General features: G+C 40.5%; 2 protein-coding genes across 6 annotated transcripts; one reads left to right on the top strand and one right to left on the bottom strand.

Moving 5' to 3' along the window:
• The first annotated feature begins 2,240 nt into the window (after positions 1-2,240).
• Positions 2,241-10,775, top strand: tox4a (TOX high mobility group box family member 4 a). 3 transcript variants are annotated; one of them, XM_065953766.1, is made up of 9 exons: positions 2,242-2,716; positions 2,806-2,871; positions 6,225-6,518; positions 6,636-6,884; positions 7,146-7,481; positions 7,840-7,920; positions 8,028-8,720; positions 9,808-9,947; positions 10,039-10,775. In XM_065953766.1, exons 1-9 carry the CDS (start codon positions 2,612-2,614, stop codon positions 10,094-10,096), a joined length of 2,022 nt encoding a protein of 673 aa, XP_065809838.1. In that variant the 5' UTR covers positions 2,242-2,611; the 3' UTR covers positions 10,097-10,775. The 3 variants fall into 3 exon arrangements, with proteins under 3 accessions (XP_065809839.1, XP_065809838.1, XP_020506555.2); XM_020650899.3 differs by having other exon boundaries at positions 6,636-6,857; XM_065953767.1 differs by lacking the exon at positions 2,806-2,871 and having other exon boundaries at positions 2,241-2,716.
• On the bottom strand, positions 10,480-18,051 carry LOC109996660 (E3 ubiquitin/ISG15 ligase TRIM25). 3 transcript variants are annotated; one of them, XM_020650920.3, is made up of 8 exons: positions 17,829-18,051; positions 16,866-17,134; positions 16,400-16,711; positions 15,290-15,364; positions 14,962-15,046; positions 14,811-14,879; positions 13,388-13,441; positions 10,480-11,943 (listed from the first exon to the last, which is right to left on the bottom strand). In XM_020650920.3, the coding sequence occupies exons 2-8, from the start codon at positions 17,121-17,123 to the stop codon at positions 11,426-11,428; spliced, it is 1,371 nt and encodes a 456-aa protein (XP_020506576.1). In that variant the 5' UTR covers positions 17,124-17,134; positions 17,829-18,051; the 3' UTR covers positions 10,480-11,425. The 3 variants fall into 3 exon arrangements, with proteins under 3 accessions (XP_020506576.1, XP_020506567.2, XP_020506583.2); XM_020650911.3 differs by lacking the exon at positions 17,829-18,051 and having other exon boundaries at positions 16,866-17,800; XM_020650927.3 differs by lacking the exon at positions 17,829-18,051 and having other exon boundaries at positions 11,440-11,849; positions 16,866-17,803.
• Between the last annotated feature and the right edge of the window lie 168 nt (positions 18,052-18,219).

Below are 18,219 nucleotides of genomic sequence, written 5' to 3' on the forward strand. Positions count from 1 at the left end.
AGACTTTAAGGACTGAAAGTTGAGGTAGGTAACTGCGAGACAAAACAGCAACAGAAATCTGTTTCAGTTTCTAACAAGAGAAATGTCAAGGCTAGCTAGCGAACAGAAATGCATGTCCCCTGCCTCACAGTGGAGGAAGGGTCCAAGAGAGCATTAGAGAAATGAAGCCAAGTGCATCTTGGTCATAATTAACTGCATCAACTCAACTTTCTCTGCCTTTCTTGCACCACGAGCTTCTAAGAGACTCCTCTAATGCACAATGAGATCACAGTCATGTAGGTAGACAGTTTGGTACACATAAAATGATAAGACAAATGTATTACTCACCCCTTTCACCTTTTCTTTTTACATATGTTTGGATTTCTGGATAAGTTTTTTATTTTTTTTTATTTTTTATTTACAAGGAATGCATTGAAAGATAAATTGCCAGCTCTGCTCTCATGAATAATACTACCTCATCAAGGGAGAGCTGAAGTCCTGTCTTCCAAAGCCTGTGATCATTTTGTAGTTCTTGATTTTCAAGAACTCGACAATGTTCAGTTGATTTTTCTAACATTTTAGCTACAACATGTTATTGCGTCAAAAAGCTTAAATTATTTAAAAAAAAAAAAAAAAGTTTCAATACATACAGAAAATTATTATCTTATAAATAATGTTTTTCTTTCATGAGCGATAGATAACCCAGTAAGCTGCTTGTGTATGAGGTGTCCGACTTCAGATGAGAGAAAGAAGGCTAAAATTAAAATCACTTCGTGTTCAGAGCTGCGTGTCATTGTATCGATCAATCTTTTCAAAGGATGGACTATTTTGTATTCTAAGGAGGCAGTGATGTAATACTGCATCCTGAGAGGAGGTGGTTTTGCTCTGTGGAAAGAACAACAATCAACAACTCAAATGTGCTGAAGTTGATAACTGGCAGCTTTACATGAAGAGGACTGATGCGCCTAATCACTAATGACGAATCAAATACAGACTGTGTTTGTGTTTATTTTGTTTCAATTGTGCTCATTGTTTCATTTTTCATGAAACAATTCATCAAAGTCTGAAGTAGAGGAGTAGTGTATATACAGAAATCAGAAGAAAATGAGCCAGGGGTACGTCACCCTACAGCAAGGGTTCCCAAACATTTTAGCTCGCAACCCCGAAAGTACAGGGTGCAAGAGACTGTGGACCTCCACTGTCCCTGGAGGGGGTTTAGGCATAAAATGTAGCACACACACACAGACAAATATACCTATCCAAACACTGGTAACAGAAGAACACAACATCCTATAAGCCATAACATTATTTTAGAGAGTAATTGATTGTAAGAAAGGCTAGAAGCAGAATCCGAGAAATTTCCATGCACAGACTTAAGCACTGAGTGGACAAGACTTCATAAATAGACACACAGGTGTGATTATCTTGAGGTGTAGAGATGCGTACATTGCCTCTGTCATTATATTTTAAGTAAGTAAGTTATCATTACAGAGTGTGTCAGGTAAGTTGATCACTTTACCATCACAGCATCCAAAGAAAGAAATCTATTCCACACTACCAAGTCCTCAGAGCGGAAAGGTTGCCATTGAGTGTCACGATGAAGCCTTACTGAACTGAAGACAGGATTAGACTCTGTTGTGTCGTAATGGGTCATTTCACAGGCAGAGTTTTGGCCCTAGGGAACAATGCTGTTATGAAACATGCCAGTATAGTTTATTCTTTATTAGAGTATTTAATATTGACTTATCTCATTGTTGTTTGCAATATATATTATTTATATATTCATTGCTGTTGTCTGATAAACTTTGACAGTCCAGAAAAAAACCTGCTGGCACTGCAGAGTAAACACCCCATCACCACAGACTGTATAATAAGATTATTGATATACAGCCAATGAGTTACCCTCAGGTGAAGTGATGTAAACATCAAGTTGATAGGCTCCAATGACATTATATATAGATGTCAGATTGAGTTTATTTTATCTCTTAATGTCGAATATATATATTTTTTTTTTTCAAAATTATTTTTATTGATTTTTCTTGGATGCATGTTCACATTGCAATTAGATGGCACAACAGCACATTCGAACCAAACATCCACAGTAGGTAGATACAGAAATGACTGTGAACATTAGTGGTGTGGGAAAGAACGTTAATGTCGAATATTTAATATATCTTTCGAGTAGCTTTGAAACTTTCTGAACCGCCGTTTCATCAACAATTTTTATAGCACGGCATTTTCCGATAGTCAGTGAATGCACCGCAAATTACTGCTTCCGGTTCACGGAGGGTGGTGGTTGTAGCATCCCTCCTGCTTATGAATGGGTTTTGTTTGGCGTCCTGTTAAGTTTGCGCCTCCCACGTAATATTTTGTCAACAAAGGTGTGCTTATTCGGGTGTAAACAGCATTAAATTGACTCCTTGTCCCGGTTCTTTTTAGGGTCTCCAAACAAAAGTAGCTTAGCATCGTCACGACACTAACAGTATGCTAACCCACGGTAGCTAGCTAGCCGCTAGCAGCTTAGGTTATTTCTTTTTGATTACTTCACTTAAATGGGAATTAAAATAAGTAATTTGAATTTCCACAACACTGCAAAGCAAGTGCTATTGTGTTAAGAGTGCGAAGTTTAAGAATGGACCTTAATTTTTACTCTGACTTGACGGATGGTTGTGCTCAAAATGTTGATCCGGAGTTTCTGGACACTCAGGCGTATGGCGGATACTCAGGGGAAAACAAGGTAACACGTCTCTCTCTTAAACCACTGTCTGTTTTTAACAACTGTAACGTCTGTTGCGCAATAGTTACCAAGTTATCACTACATTTCAGTTTCCAGAAGGAGGCGACAATTATCTGAACATCAGTGGAGCGGGTCATCCTTTCTTATCCGCCGAGGTCAGTGAGTTCAGACATGTTAGTGTTCAGACATGATAGTGTAATGTAACAGTGAGTTCAGACATGTTAGTGTAATGTAACAGTGAGTTCAAACATGTTAGTGTTCAGACATGTTAGTGTAATGTAACAGTGAGTTCAGACATGTTAGTGTTCAGACATGTTAGTGTAATGTAACAGTGAGTTCAAACATGTTAGTGTTCAGACATGTTAGTGTAATGTAACAGTGAGTTCAGACATGTTAGTGTTCAGACATGATAGTGTGATGTAACAGTGAGTTCAGACATGTTAGTGTAATGTAACAGTGAGTTCAGACATGTTAGTGTAATGTAACAGTGAGTTCAGACATGTTAGTGTAATGTAACAGTGAGTTCAGACATGATAGTGTAATGTAACAGTGAGTTCAGACATGTTAGTGTAATGTAACAGTGAGTTCAAACATGTTAGTGTAATGTAACAGTGAGTTCAGACATGTTAGTGTAATGTAACAGTGAGTTCAAACATGTTAGTGTAATGTAACAGTGAGTTCAAACATGTTAGTGTAATGTAACAGTGAGTTCAGACATGTTAGTGTAATGTAACAGTGAGTTCAAACATGTTAGTGTAATGTAACAGTGAGTTCAGACATGTTAGTGTTCAGACATGATAGTGTAATGTAACAGTGAGTTCAGACATGATAGTGTAATGTAACAGTGAGTTCAAACATGTTAGTGTAATGTAACAGTGAGTTCAGACGTGTTAGTGTAATGTAACAGTGAGTTCAGACATGTTAGTGTTCAGACATGATAGTGTAATGTAACAGTGAGTTCAGACATGATAGTGTAATGTAACAGTGAGTTCAGACATGTTAGTGTAATGTAACAGTGAGTTCAGACATGTTAGTGTAATGTAACAGTGAGTTCAGACATGTTAGTGTTCAGACATGATAGTGTAATGTAACAGTGAGTTCAGACATGATAGTGTTCAGACATGTTAGTGTAATGTAACAGTGAGTTCAGACATGATAGTGTAATGTAACAGTGAGTTCAGACATGATAGTGTTCAGACATGATAGTGTAATGTAACAGTGAGTTCAGACATGATAGTGTAATGTAACAGTGAGTTCAGACATGATAGTGTTCAGACATGTTAGTGTAATGTAACAGTGAGTTCAGACATGTTAGTGTAATGTAACAGTGAGTTCAGACATGATAGTGTTCAGACATGTTAGTGTAATGTAACAGTGAGTTCAGACATGTTAGTGTAATGTAACAGTGAGTTCAGACATGATAGTGTTCAGACATGTTAGTGTAATGTAACAGTGAGTTCAGACATGTTAGTGTAATGTAACAGTGAGTTCAGACATGTTAGTGTTCAGACGTGTTAGTGTAATGTAACAGTGAGTTCAGACGTGTTAGTGTAATGTAACAGTGAGTTCAGACATGATAGTGTAATGTAACAGTGAGTTCAGACATGATAGTGTAATGTAACAGTGAGTTCAGACATGTTAGTGTTCAGACATGTTAGTGTAATGTAACAGTGAGTTCAGACATGATAGTGTTCAGACATGTTAGTGTAATGTAACAGTGAGTTCAGACATGTTAGTGTAATGTAACAGTGAGTTCAGACATGTTAGTGTTCAGACATGATAGTGTAATGTAACAGTGAGTTCAGACATGATAGTGTTCAGACATGTTAGTGTAATGTAACAGTGAGTTCAGACATGTTAGTGTAATGTAACAGTGAGTTCAGACATGTTAGTGTAATGTAACAGTGAGTTCAGACATGATAGTGTAATGTAACAGTGAGTTCAGACATGATAGTGTAATGTAACAGTGAGTTCAGACGTGTTAGTGTAATGTAACAGTGAGTTCAGACATGTTAGTGTAATGTAACAGTGAGTTCAAACATGTTAGTGTAATGTAACAGTGAGTTCAGACATGTTAGTGTAATGTAACAGTGAGTTCAAACATGTTAGTGTAATGTAACAGTGAGTTCAGACATGTTAGTGTAATGTAACAGTGAGTTCAGACATGATAGTGTAATGTAACAGTGAGTTCAGACATGATAGTGTAATGTAACAGTGAGTTCAGACGTGTTAGTGTAATGTAACAGTGAGTTCAGACGTGTTAGTGTAATGTAACAGTGAGTTCAGACATGTTAGTGTTCAGACGTGTTAGTGTAATGTAACAGTGAGTTCAGACGTGTTAGTGTAATGTAACAGTGAGTTCAGACATGTTAGTGTTCAGACGTGTTAGTGTAATGTAACAGTGAGTTCAGACGTGTTAGTGTAATGTAACAGTGAGTTCAGACATGTTAGTGTTCAGACGTGTTAGTGTAATGTAACAGTGAGTTCAGACATGTTAGTGTAATGTAACAGTGAGTTCAGACGTGTTAGTGTAATGTAACAGTGAGTTCAGACATGTTAGTGTTCAGACGTGTTAGTGTAATGTAACAGTGAGTTCAGACGTGTTAGTGTAATGTAACAGTGAGTTCAGACATGTTAGTGTAATGTAACAGTGAGTTCAGACATGATAGTGTTCAGACATGTTAGTGTAATGTAACAGTGAGTTCAGACATGTTAGTGTAATGTAACAGTGAGTTCAAACATGTTAGTGTAATGTAACAGTGAGTTCAAACATGTTAGTGTAATGTAACAGTGAGTTCAGACATGTTAGTGTAATGTAACAGTGAGTTCAGACATGTTAGTGTAATGTAACAGTGAGTTCAGACATGTTAGTGTAATGTAACAGTGAGTTCAGACATGTTAGTGTAATGTAACAGTGAGTTCAGACATGTTAGTGTAATGTAACAGTGAGTTCAAACATGTTAGTGTAATGTAACAGTGAGTTCAGACATGTTAGTGTAATGTAACAGTGAGTTCAAACATGTTAGTGTAATGTAACAGTGAGTTCAAACATGTTAGTGTAATGTAACAGTGAGTTCAGACATGTTAGTGTAATGTAACAGTGAGTTCAGACATGATAGTGTTCAGACATGTTAGTGTAATGTAACAGTGAGTTCAGACATGTTAGTGTAATGTAACAGTGAGTTCAGACATGTTAGTGTAATGTAACAGTGAGTTCAGACATGTTAGTGTAATGTAAGAGGTCTTTATAATGTGTCCTGATAGTGTAATGTAACAGGTCTTCATAATGTGTCCTGATAGTGTAATGTAACAGGTCTTTATAATGTGTCCTGATAGTGTAATGTAACAGGTCTTCATAATGTGTCCTGATAGTGTAATGTAACAGGTCTTCATAATGTGTCCTGATAGTGTAATGTAACAGGTCTTCATAATGTGTCCTGATAGTGTAATGTAACAGGTCTTCATAATGTGTCCTGACACAGTACTCTCTCTCTTCCTCCCCATACAGCAGACATTTCACACTCCCAGTCTCGGCGATGAGGTCTTCGAGATCCCTCCCATCTCACTGGACCCGACTCTGAACATCGGCGATGCTGTGTCCCACTTCGAGCTGACAGATGGGTCTGAACGCACCGTGGGACCTTCGGGCTCCCGTAGTCTTGTTAGTAACCTGGTAGTCGCGGCCAACGACCCTTCTTTTGCTTCCACCTTTGTGAACTCTGGGTCCCAGGGCCTGGAGCAGCTTAACCTGGCGGTCATGGGTCAGTCTGGAGGGGGAGCCCTGCTGAGCTCCTCTGCACTGGTGAGTGAGGAGACCTGCAGACTGCTGCCATGATGTTTACTTTCATTCTTACTTTGTCACTAATGCAGTTAGTGTTCTGCCGTTTTTTTTTTTTTTTTTGTGATTCTCACTCTGCAGGAGCTGGGGAATTCAAGTGGTTCACATTTCAGCAGTTCATCCCCCATGACCATTGATGTCCAGCTCGGGGACATCGGTCATGGTCTTTTGGGAAGCAGTCACCTGTCCACTATTAACCAGTCTGAGCTCGCAATGGGTCTCGGGAGTCATTCAGAGCAGCCGCTGTCTGCTACCCCATCACCAGCAGGCTCCCTGCAAGATGAAGACATGGACGACTTTAAGGTGAGGAGTTACGGTGTTTACTCCAAGGTACTTCAGAATTCATCACAAACCTTTGAGGTATCTCAGTGCCAGATGTGCATGTGAAGAGGGTTTCTTTTCCAAACATAATACACAACAGAATAAATCATTATTATTACCTTAGGCAGAATTAATTGTTTGCGTGTTGCTTGTCCTTTTCTTTTGGTTATCACATGCCTGATTAAGTGTTTTGTATCAGATGATATATTATAGATCATGCAGCTAATATTTCATTACCCTTTATTTTCCCCTTTCCCTCTCTCTGCTCAGAGGAGTGTTCTGGTAGACTCCCCCATGACTCTCCCATCTTCTGCACTCACCCACATCTCATCTCATCAAATGCCCTCGTCTTCTTTGCTGCCGGCTACAGCCAGGAGAGGAGGGGGTAAGCCGGCCACGCTCGCCTCGGTGACGGCGGCTGTGGGTGCTAAAAAAGCGAGGAAAAAGAAAGACCCTAACGAACCACAAAAGCCAGTTTCAGCGTATGCCCTGTTCTTCAGAGACACTCAGGCAGCCATTAAGGGCCAGAACCCAAACGCCTCTTTTGGGGAGGTGTCGAAGATTGTTGCGTCCATGTGGGACAGTTTGGCTGAGGAACAGAAACAGGTGAAAGCACATGTTCTAATAATCAGTTTATAAGTATCTGTGTTAGGTCAAAGGTAAGAAGCAAAAATGATCTGCACACCAAGGAGCTTCTGTTAAAGGATTTATTAACAAGTGAAGTTTTGAGCCAACATGCTCTTCTTAGACTTGAGGTCACTTGTTAAGAAATCCTTTAACGGGAGCTCCCTGGTGTGATGATTGTTTTTGTTTCTTTATACCTATTTCTTTTTTTGGATCCAGCACCCACTTAGGGATGTTCATGTCTTCCTTTAGTTTAAAGGAGAGAAACATGTCTGTTGTGGTAATGTGTAAACAAAATTAATCTATTAATGACATCTGATGATTGTTTTGCGTCCAATAGGTGTATAAGAGAAAGAACGAAACCGCCAAAAGGGAGTATTTGAAAGCACTGGCAGCTTATAGAGATAACCAGCTCTCACAGGTACGACCAAGTTGTCCTCCAGAGAAGAAAAGTTGATTGATAGATACTGTAGTATTTTCATTCATGAGGCTTGTTTAAATAAAATGTTCCCTCTGTCTTTAACGCAGCCTGCCACAGAGGAGATGGAAACTGCCCCTTCACCTCCTCCCCCGGTGATCCACACAACACCTGCAGTCCTTCCCTCTGCAGGTCAGGTCCTCCGCCCAGGTAACAACAGCCTTGAAGAGAACACCATCACCAACATTTGTGCCTCAAACATTATCCTGGATGTTCCAGAGATGACCACACGTTCCCGCACAGGGGCAAACAAAGTCCCAGCAGCTCCAGCGCCCCCCGCCCAGACCATCACCAAGATCATAATCCCAAAGCACATGCTGCAGGCGGGGGGTCAGGTGGTGACGGTGCTGCCTGGAGGGGTCCGCACTCTGCAGCCCACACTGGTAGTGTCGGGCGCCTCTCGTCAGCCGCCTCCACTGCAACAGATGCAGAGCGCTCCGCCTCCTCCACGGCTGCAACAAATGGCCCCAGCACCTCCGCCCCTACAGGCAAAGCCCCGTGAGGGAGGCAACACAGCAGGCGTCCCTGTGTCACTCACAGCTACACCTCCACCTCCACTCCAGATAAAGATAGTCCCTTCCTCTTTGCAGGGCAAAGACACCCTGCCAATAATTGTCCCTAGCACAGTGGCTCTTACGACATCCGCTCAGTCTGCACCTGTGTCAGTTCAGGTGGTGAACTCCGCTGACTCACAGGGCAACACAGACGATGATGAAGTCACTGAAGTGCTGCATTCAGAAGAGGTGCGTTTATCTTAAGTGAAATTGTTTATTTTGTTATAAAATTATTACAAATAATGACTTTTTTTACAGCTGGACTATTTGTATTACTCAGATGTAGAAGGCCAGGCTGTTATCATAACAGAACAATTCTTACAACGTGCAGAATGTAGTTTAAATCAATGAACATTGAAGTAACAGCCACACTTTATCATATCTATCTATCTATCTGTCTATCCAGTCATAAGTCATAACATGCCACATTTTGTCCCTCACTTAAGTGTTGTTTTGAGGCTATTTATAAAGTTGGAGTTTTTATGTTTGTTTGTTTTTCAGGAGTGAATCAGAATGTGTTTCAGATATTTTGTAAATAATTCAGACGAAGAAAATGAGTACAGATTGATACGACAGTAAAAGCATTAAGTGTAAATCAAAGAGTTTTTAAGGTTCAGACATGGCTACCTGGAAGGTTGAACATCTGGTTGTTTCAGTTCTTGTCGGAAAAAACTCCAGAAAGACACAGAAACCGAGAGAAATACAAAAAGTTTGACATTTTCATGGTCGAGTCAGATCATTGTCTCGGCCTTTTTGACGTGGATTGTGAGAAAATCTTCTACATATATGACTTTACCCAGGTACTCACTTTACCCAGCCTCTATAAAAAACCTTTTTAATATATGTATGCAAGGGAAAACAATTCTAGTGTAGTCTGCTCAGCTGTGATCTGCTACACATGCAGTGCCACAATGGGGTCAAATCACCATCTGCTCTTATGAAAATGATGTGATTAAAAAAAGTTTTCTGTATTATGCACTGTAAGAAAAATATTTTCTCTGAAAAAATATGCAGTTACCAATGTAGTTATTTCAGCTGAGCTCTTAATGGTTGATATTTATTATTAGATTCGTATATTAATCGTCTTTTTGGTCCACGTATAAAAACACATTCAGTTTGATTCAAAGATGTAACATAATCATAACTCCATGTATTTATGATTTAGTGTTCTTGTGGATATGTAATATTGTCTATTCAGCAAAGCCTGTATCGGTGTACAGTTACTATCTGGAACGTATGTTGATGATGCTCCAACCAAGTTGTGCTCCTTTGACAGGAGGAGATGGAGGTCAATGGGTCGAGCGGCGGGACTCAGAAGTCGGTGTGTGTGAGGACGGGCTGTAACAACCCAGCTGTGGAGAGCAACGACTGGGACAAAGAGTACTGCAGCAACGAATGTGTGGCCAATCACTGCAGGTGTGTACCCGCTTCACACACGTACTTTAAACTGTTGGTTTCAGTGCACTTTGGAGAAGCTTTGTTAACCTGATATTTTTCTATTTTTCAGAGATATATTCAAGACGTGGTGTTCGATCAGAAATCAGAACATGGGAACAGTCAAATGAAGGACATCATCAAAGTGTATTCATCAATAGGAGCCAGCGTTAAAGGTCGGAGCAGGGATGCAGAACTGATGCAGTATGTAAAAAAAAAAAAACGCTTTTTACAGCAGTGTCGCCGTGTCCTCATCGTTTTATACTTGTACTGTAGGTTCGACAGTCGCTGTTTGACACTTAAAAAAGTAGTATTTGTAAATGGTACTGAATTAGGACAGCGATTCCACGTTGGTCTTTTTTTTCGACACAGCATATTCTGATGAAGTGTTACATTTGATGATCAAAACAGCCTTCAGTTTGTCTTCAAGGCACGACAAGGCAGCTAGAGAAAGATCAAGTCCACACAGGTCAGTTCCACACGTCTCCGACTGAAACAGTTACGACAAAAGGGATCAACATTTCACCTTCTTTTTATTTCCACTGGTTTAAAAACATGTTTGTTCAGTGCCATCTTTTACATTTACAAGACGTGCTCTGACGTGTTTGATGGGTCATATCTCATAAAATAAAGTGAGGGACTTGTACATCTTGTCTCTACGCAGCTGTTTTGTACTGTACTGAGGATTATGGCCTTCCATGTCTAATAATGCTTTTGTTTTTGTAAAACATTCAGTTGAGATCATTTTAGTTGTTAGTAAATGCTCGACTTCAGTGTTTCTTAATAAATGAGAAGTTATGCTCAAACAGATCTTCCTCTTCTTGGTTTCGTATAACTGCTGATCCCGACTCGTTGTAGTATTATGAAGGAGAAGGTGGCTACTGATACCAACTGTAGATGTGTACATCTCGACTGAAGTCACAAGTGTTTGCGTCAGAGAAAACATTTGGTGAATCAAGAGTTCCCCCTCTCATGTCTAGACGAGGTGTGACATAATGTAATATCTGACATGTTGCCCTGTACTTCTGTTTCTGTCAGCATCAGTTCATTTTTATGGTTCATATTCGTGACAAAACTTTGTGATTTTGAAATATTAAGCTAAATATTAAAGAGTTCATTCTTTTTTTTAATTGAAACTGATTTTCTCCATTAAACAAAAGACCCTCACCATTAAGCCAAAGTCAAACACAATCTCGTCGTAGTCGTTCAGTATTTCAGACACTTGGAAAGCAAACCAGTCCATCTTTATAAACACTGTAGAACAGTTAAAAATATTGACACATCCTTAATTAAAAGGACAATATATTCACACCATGATACACCTTGTGTTACAAAACTATATTCCTGAGTTGATTGACATCTTTTGGCTTTTATTTTTTACCCGTCCACATTGAGTTCAGCCTTTGTTCTTTCTTCTTCGGCTCCAGTGATAAATATTGTAATAGTCACTTTAGGGCTCATCACGACACTTTGACAATGGAGGCTCTGCTGGGGGGGTCGATGCCGTAAAGCCCCAAACCCAGGCACACCGGCTCGGTCAGTTTAGCCTTGAACTCGTGTAGATGTTTGATGGTGGACTCCACAGCGCTGAATCTAATGCTGCCTTCTTCAATATTGACGCTCACTGCTATGCGGCTGCTCTGCAAGGTAGCAGGGAGAAGCGTCTTTTCTTTGTCGTGATATGCGAACAGCTTTCCTTCCCCGTCGTGCGAAAGGCTCCAGGACTCTGCGTTGTTTCCGAAGGCGCTGCTGTTCTTGCGTTGGATGCTCTTGTAGGACACGGCGATGTCCCAGTATCCCTCAGCCTCCACCTCCCACGTGTGAGTACCAGAGGAGAAGCAGCGGGCGGAGAGGACCTGCGGGGCGTCATCGAAGCGTCCAGTTCTGTTGGGGTAGAGCAGTTTGGTTTTTACTCTCTCTGCTGTTCTGAGGTCATCGGACACTCCGAGGAAAGGACTGGCTGAGTCCAGATCAACTCCTGAGAAACACACGGACTGATTCAGTTTACATTTGACTTTTACATGAACTGAAACGTTAATAATTAAAAAACAAGTAATTGTGCTCCTACACTTAGCTGTGAATAATACTCTACTTAAAGAGGCTGTTAGTTTTATGGACCACTCCTCTGTGTCTGTTTCTCAAAGGAGCTGAGATCTGATGTATATAATAGTTGTTAGTAGTCCCTTCTCTTGAAATGTCCCTGATCTTTGTCCAGACTTCCACACTGCAAACATTTTCTATCATGATTGACCATTAGAACAGATCAGAGTGGGACTTCTTCTGCCCAATGAAACCTTCCTCTCTCAATACGCAAGTCAGGGTCACTATCTTCACAGCATTACCTTCCATCACATTATCTGCTGAGGGGCCGATACCGGACTCAATCAGTCATCAGATGATACATCGGTGCATCCTTAGAGATTATTACAGTTGGGCTAACAAATGAAAGATCAGTAACTTCATTGAGTACACAGGTGGGTTATTCTCATGAAGCCTGACTTAATCTGCTCTAAACATTAGCCTATGGTTGCTAGCTAATTTCAGATATTGATCTGTGGCCACTTTGCTGACCTTATGATTCTTCTTATTCCACTCTTGTGTTTTCACATTCATAGATCACTTTCTTATTTGACTGCACACTTGGTTCCCTCTGCTCTAAAGCTCAGATTGTGCAGTTTGTTTGCTCGCCTTAACATCAAATATAAACTGCTTTAAGAATTGAATGTATAGCAACCAGCTTGTTTCTCTGTTTGGATCAGGTTTGTTAGTTTTTGCATGCAAACAAACTCCTCTGTTGTTGTTTTTTACCTGGAGAAGCTTTGAGTACTTGAATATAAACAGATTGTGTAAAGACTTCATACAGGTTTCAGGATGCAATCCTAGTGGTAAGTGTGCTCAATATAAAGAGGCTAAAGTCCTCGAGAGCAGGCAGCCGGGTTCAAATCCGACCTGTCTCTCTCTCTCTCTCTCTCTCTCTCTCTCTCTCACCCCGGTCCTATCTCTCAATTAAAGGCATAAAAATCCCAAAAATAAATCTTAAAAAAAAGAGAGTGGATCCAGGTTTCTGATCATTCTTTTCCAAGCTCAAAGGTGCGTCGAGTTATACAAGTCGGAGAAAAAAAAAGAAAAGATGTTTAACCATATAGTGACGTTGTTTATGTTGAAATACAAGTTGAGGTCTAACAATAGATGCAAATTGTGATTTTATTGTTCATCCATTAATGAAGAAAAGATGAAGTTCAATCCAGAGAGGAGCAAAACAATCCAGGCAGCTAGGAACCAAACTGAAGAGGATCAGAAACCTGGTTAACGTTACAATCATGAGATGACGGTGATATGAAAAGCAAAATGTTTATGTCCCCCCTCTGATTCATCTCCTTTAATGCTCTAGCCTTATTACTTTTAAATAGATCATTCTGTACCTTGATTTTCTGTCTCTGCGTGGTGACTCTTCATGGGATGATCAACCAAGAGTTCTATGTAGGAGAAGGGGAGAAAGGAGGGGGGGGGGGGTTATTTATAAGATTTATTAGCTGGAAGACACAGAAAGCTTGTAGAGGTTTGCTGAGTTTCTGTAAGTGGAAAAAAAATGATTAAACCAAAGTGATGTTGACCAGAACTTGTCTCTTTGAGATAGTGTCTACTCTCTCATAGTAGCGCTGCTTCCAGTCAAAGCTCACTCGACAAAAACAACTCTAGATTAAAAAATATAACCTTGTAGGAGCATGGAGGACTGTCGATACCCCCCTTGTTTAACAAATCTCTAATGGGGAAGAATCTGCCAACAGGAGGGTGATTGATTATCAGGTGACCCTCAAATTTATGCTAATTAAGGACGGCCATGTATCACTCTTTTTGTGTAGGACCTGGGGTGGCTCAGCTTTTCTTAAAAACAAGTAGTGGGGCTCTGAGAAAAAAAAAAAAGGGAACCACTGACAGTGGAGCTGGTGATGGAATTTAAGAAAAACGCAGCGGCCACTGTCCCCATCAACCTCTGGGATTCTGCTGTTTCCACTCTGGAGGCTTTCTTCTTCCTGGGGACAATCAGAACTCAGGACCTCAAGTGGAAGCTGAACATCAGCAGAGGATGTACTTCCTGCAGCAGCTAAGCAAATTCAACCTGCCCAAGACAATGATGGTGCACTTTTACACCACCACCGTTGACTCCACCCTCACCTCCTCCATCACAGCCTGGTAAGCTGCGGCAACTGCTGAGGACAAGGGCAGGCTGCAGCGTATCCTGTGCTCTGATTGGCTGCAATCTGCAATCTGCCCATGACCTGGACACCCACAGGACCCTGAGCTGTGCAGGTAAACTGGTGCTCGACCCCTCTCACTCCAGACAAAGGCTCTTTGAGACCCTCCCTGCCGACAAGGGGCTGAGGTCACTCAGGACCAAAACCTCACACCCAGAAACTGAGATAGTTACCACCTGTTCAAACACTATTTATGATCTTACACGTCCTTTAAAATATATATAAATTACTTAATGAAGATCAAACATGAACAAGTAAGGTGCAGGTGGGTCAAATGGTGTTACTGTTTCTGTTTCTTGGTCTTAATCCTGGGTGAAGCTCACCATTTACAGGCAGTAGTTAAATTGATAATTGACATGATGTAACAGTGGTATCGCTTTTCTGAACTGACAAACAGAGCCTTTAAAATGCAAATATTAAACTCCATATTTTCCCTCAGTATCAGCGAACACTGCGCTACATGTTTGAACACAATCGACAGAAGATTGCGAGCTAAAGTGTAAATCTGTGGCCCTTCATTAACGAACATGCTGCTGAATTCTCTTGTGTTTGTTGTCGTCGTGTGAGGAGGTGTTAAAGGGGATCTTACTTGCGACACGGTTCTGCTGCGTCTCGAGGGCTTTCACTAGTGACTGGTTCTCCACAGCGTAGTCAGAGGCTGGTTAGAGACAAAGACACACATCAGTTCATGATGTCGCACATACGAGAACAAACCCCGACTAGAGATTGGCTTGTCTTACCATAATACAGAACAATGAACCACAGGAAGAGCAGCATCCCCGTGACTATGTTGAAGGGCCAGCCAGCAGGGTTCACTTTTGGTTTCTGTCCGCAGGGAAAAACAGTATTAAGATTTTAAAACATACTAAATCCTTTCAAACGGAAGCAAAATGCTTCTTTATGCTGGATCATTGTAGAATCCATATTACAAAGAGAACCATGGAGACCTGCTGCATCTCTTACTGTAAGTGTCATGAGATAACTGTTGCTGTGATTTGGTGTTATATAACAAAAAATGTCAGATTGATGGATTAAAGTCAATGATATAGACACTTGAACACTTCTTACCTTGAGTGTTTTCACCAACTCATTGGCTTCTTTCATTTGCTCCTCAATGATTTTGAAGTTCTGGTCCATGTACAGCTGTTGAATACATACACAGTTCTATTCTTAAAAATCAGGCTTTGTCCATACGTAATCATCTGGGCACTTTGGCATCTTCCCTTTATTTCTTTTTGCAAAGTAACCACGGCCATCTGGAGGTATCAGATATTTTACAGGCTTCAGAAATAATACAGCACTGGATCAATTCCTGTGAACTCACTAACTAGAGGTATTCAATCATTTAATTACTAACTTTAGGTACGATTGATTTCATGGATCAACTCTCCATATAGATGCCGGTACTTTAATCTTTAAGATCCTGTTTCACATTGAACAGTTGTGACACATCAAACCACTGATATTCACTCCACGTGTTTGCTCACAAATGACACTGTTTTGAATTTTACATTGTATAGCCTGAAGTTTAAGTGTAAAACATTTTAAAGTGAAATTATGAAGGTATAATGTCCAAAATTCATTTTAATATTGTAAAAATCTAAAATAACCTACAGTATGTAAAAGGAGAGTAAACTGGCTTTCCAAACCCAAGAAAAGTTTAGCTTTGGCCTAAAAAGACAGATAAGCGGATAAACTTTGAGATATATATATCATCCCTATAATCACTCGTCTTCTCCTCCTTCTGCCTCACTGAGGACAGACACTTGCAGGTTGGATGGGAGGGGCAGGGAACATGTAGAGACAGGAGATTTATTTTTTTTCCAGATCTTCATTTTGTAATTTAACAGAAGACACTCAAAGTTGTTTTATGACTGAAGTGTTGGATCAAATAGAAATATTCATCAGGTTTGTATGTTTTCTTTTGTATCAGCATTTCCAAAAGGTTCAGCCTGAAGTATTTGATATCATTGCACATATTTGGATTTCTTTGAATTCAAAGCTAAGGATTTTACATAAATTTAAATTAACTAGGTGGGTTAGGGAGGATGGGTTAAAGAGAAACTTCTGAATTCTCAGGGACCAGAAAATCCAGTTTTCCTGCAACATACTCGGCTTCAGGAATTCCCCCTCAGTTGCTCTCAGGTTATCAAAACTGTGGTGTTATTGAAAACTCACTGTCAGCTGTCGTCGCAGGACAGTACAGGCCTCGGTGGTCTGGTTGAGCTGCTTTCTCTCAAAGGCACACATGTTGCAAATGTAGCGTCTGGACGTGTTGCAGTAGTACTTGAGCACTTTGTCCTCATGCTGTGGGCATTTCCTCTCCAGGAAGTCACACAGAGGACTGACCAAGGGATGGCCTATGTAAACCGGCAGCTCGTGGTGGTTCTTGGCGTGCTCGTCGCACATTGACACCTCACACTTCAGACAGGTTTTCTTGGCCAGAGTTGTCTTCTCTGAGCAGAAGTCACAGTACACACTTTTTCTCTCCTGTTAACAAAAGTTAGGATGAAGGGCGGAGTGAAGGAGGTAGACATTTCTTGACTTTTTGAGTATTTGTTTTAGCTTTCCACAAAATATGTTTATTCTCAATATCTTACAAGATGAAATAGATGTAAGGTGAAAAGTCTTAAGGGTAACTTACCTTCCTCTTCATGTTCCCTCTGAACTCCTCTGCGATGCTGGACAGTGCGTAGCTCTTCTGTATCCTCAGGACCGCTCCAAAATACCCCCTGCAGTCCGGGCACCGGAAGGGAACATTTGAGGCGAGATCCAGCATGCTCTCCAGGCAGCTCATGCACAAGCTGTGGCCACAGGGCAGCTGCCGAGGATCCTTAAAGATGTCCCGGCACACTGGGCACGTCAGCATCTCCTCCAGGTTTACCATATTTGTGTCTGCCATTGTTGGCCCCTCTTCTCCAAAAGGTTCCATGAAAACAGACAACAGAAAGGAGTAAAGTTCAGACTTTGACCAGCCTTTAAATGTTGCTTATGAGATAACCAACGAAAGGTAATGACGTCTGATGGGTCAAATAATTATTGCATTTTAAAGTTCAAGCTGAGAAAGGCCGTCAGTGTTGCCTGTTGTCCTTCATCGCTCAAAGTGAAAGCACCTTTTTTATTTTTACTGTGTATGAACTTCCTGGTGGGCGGGGCCGAAGAGGAGGAGGGTTGAGACTCCTGACATGATAGATCACAGGATCACATGATGAAAACACAAGTTTAACAAATGGTTAAACTAGTTCTTTTTTTATACAGATGTTTTATGGACCTTTTTTTATTCGCTAATAGACTTTGACACGTCGAGTCAAAACATGTGAAATTATCATTTTAAATTGCTCTGTTCAATAAACACCTGTGTTTGTCCAAGCTTACAGTTTATGGCAGTAAATCTATTGACGTGATTGTTTCCACCTGTGCATAATGAACTGAAAACACCTGTGTGTGTGTGTAACATGTCTGTGTACACACACATATCTCCGACTGACAATGTTTTCTACCTGTTCACTTTTTATGGTGAACAATAGGCTATGTATTTGTTTGTTTAGTGACAGAAGTGGCTCTCGGCATGTCGTAACTTTAAGACATAAAATAAAAACCTACTCACTCAGTTGTTTGTTGACCCTTGAGCAGATTGAAGGATTAGAAGTTCAATAATCAGATTTAAATTCATAAAAAAAAACACACCCTGATTAATGTTTGTGTCCATGGTAACAGGACATGCTCACAGATCATTTATCCTAACTTATCATGTCGGTTGATTCGTCAAAATGTTGTTATTGAATAAACCAAAACTGCGTGGATACGCCTTCGAAACATCGCACTTCCTGTTTACATCTCCCAAAGCATTATGGGAACCCATGCGGCTAAAATGCATTATTTTCTAATAAGAAGAAACCGAAATGATAAAACCTAGAACATTTGTTTCGAGTTTAAAGTGAATTTCTTTATGTTATAAGGTAGAAGAATGACTCTTTTAATACACCTTCGTACAAACG

This window comes from Labrus bergylta, chromosome 4, assembly GCF_963930695.1.
Source record: "Labrus bergylta chromosome 4, fLabBer1.1, whole genome shotgun sequence".
NCBI classification, from domain to species: domain Eukaryota; kingdom Metazoa; phylum Chordata; class Actinopteri; order Labriformes; family Labridae; genus Labrus; species Labrus bergylta.

Bases quoted from the DNA above. Each gene is read 5' to 3' on its own strand.
- tox4a (XM_065953766.1), top strand. From the start codon at position 2,612: ATGGACCTTAATTTTTACTCTGACTTGACGGATGGTTGTGCTCAAAAT. The intron at 6,885-7,145 runs GTACTTCAGAAT...CTCTCTGCTCAG, and splicing joins GTTACGGTGTTTACTCCAAG to AGGAGTGTTCTGGTAGACTC. The intron at 8,721-9,807 runs GTGCGTTTATCT...CTCCTTTGACAG, and splicing joins AAGTGCTGCATTCAGAAGAG to GAGGAGATGGAGGTCAATGG.
- LOC109996660 (XM_020650911.3), bottom strand. From the start codon at position 17,153: ATGGAACCTTTTGGAGAAGAGGGGCCAACAATGGCAGACACAAATATG. The intron at 14,880-14,961 runs GTAAGACAAGCC...GTCTCTAACCAG, and splicing joins GTTCATTGTTCTGTATTATG to CCTCTGACTACGCTGTGGAG. The intron at 13,442-14,810 runs GTAAGATCCCCT...TCTCCTACATAG, and splicing joins GCAGCAGAACCGTGTCGCAA to AACTCTTGGTTGATCATCCC.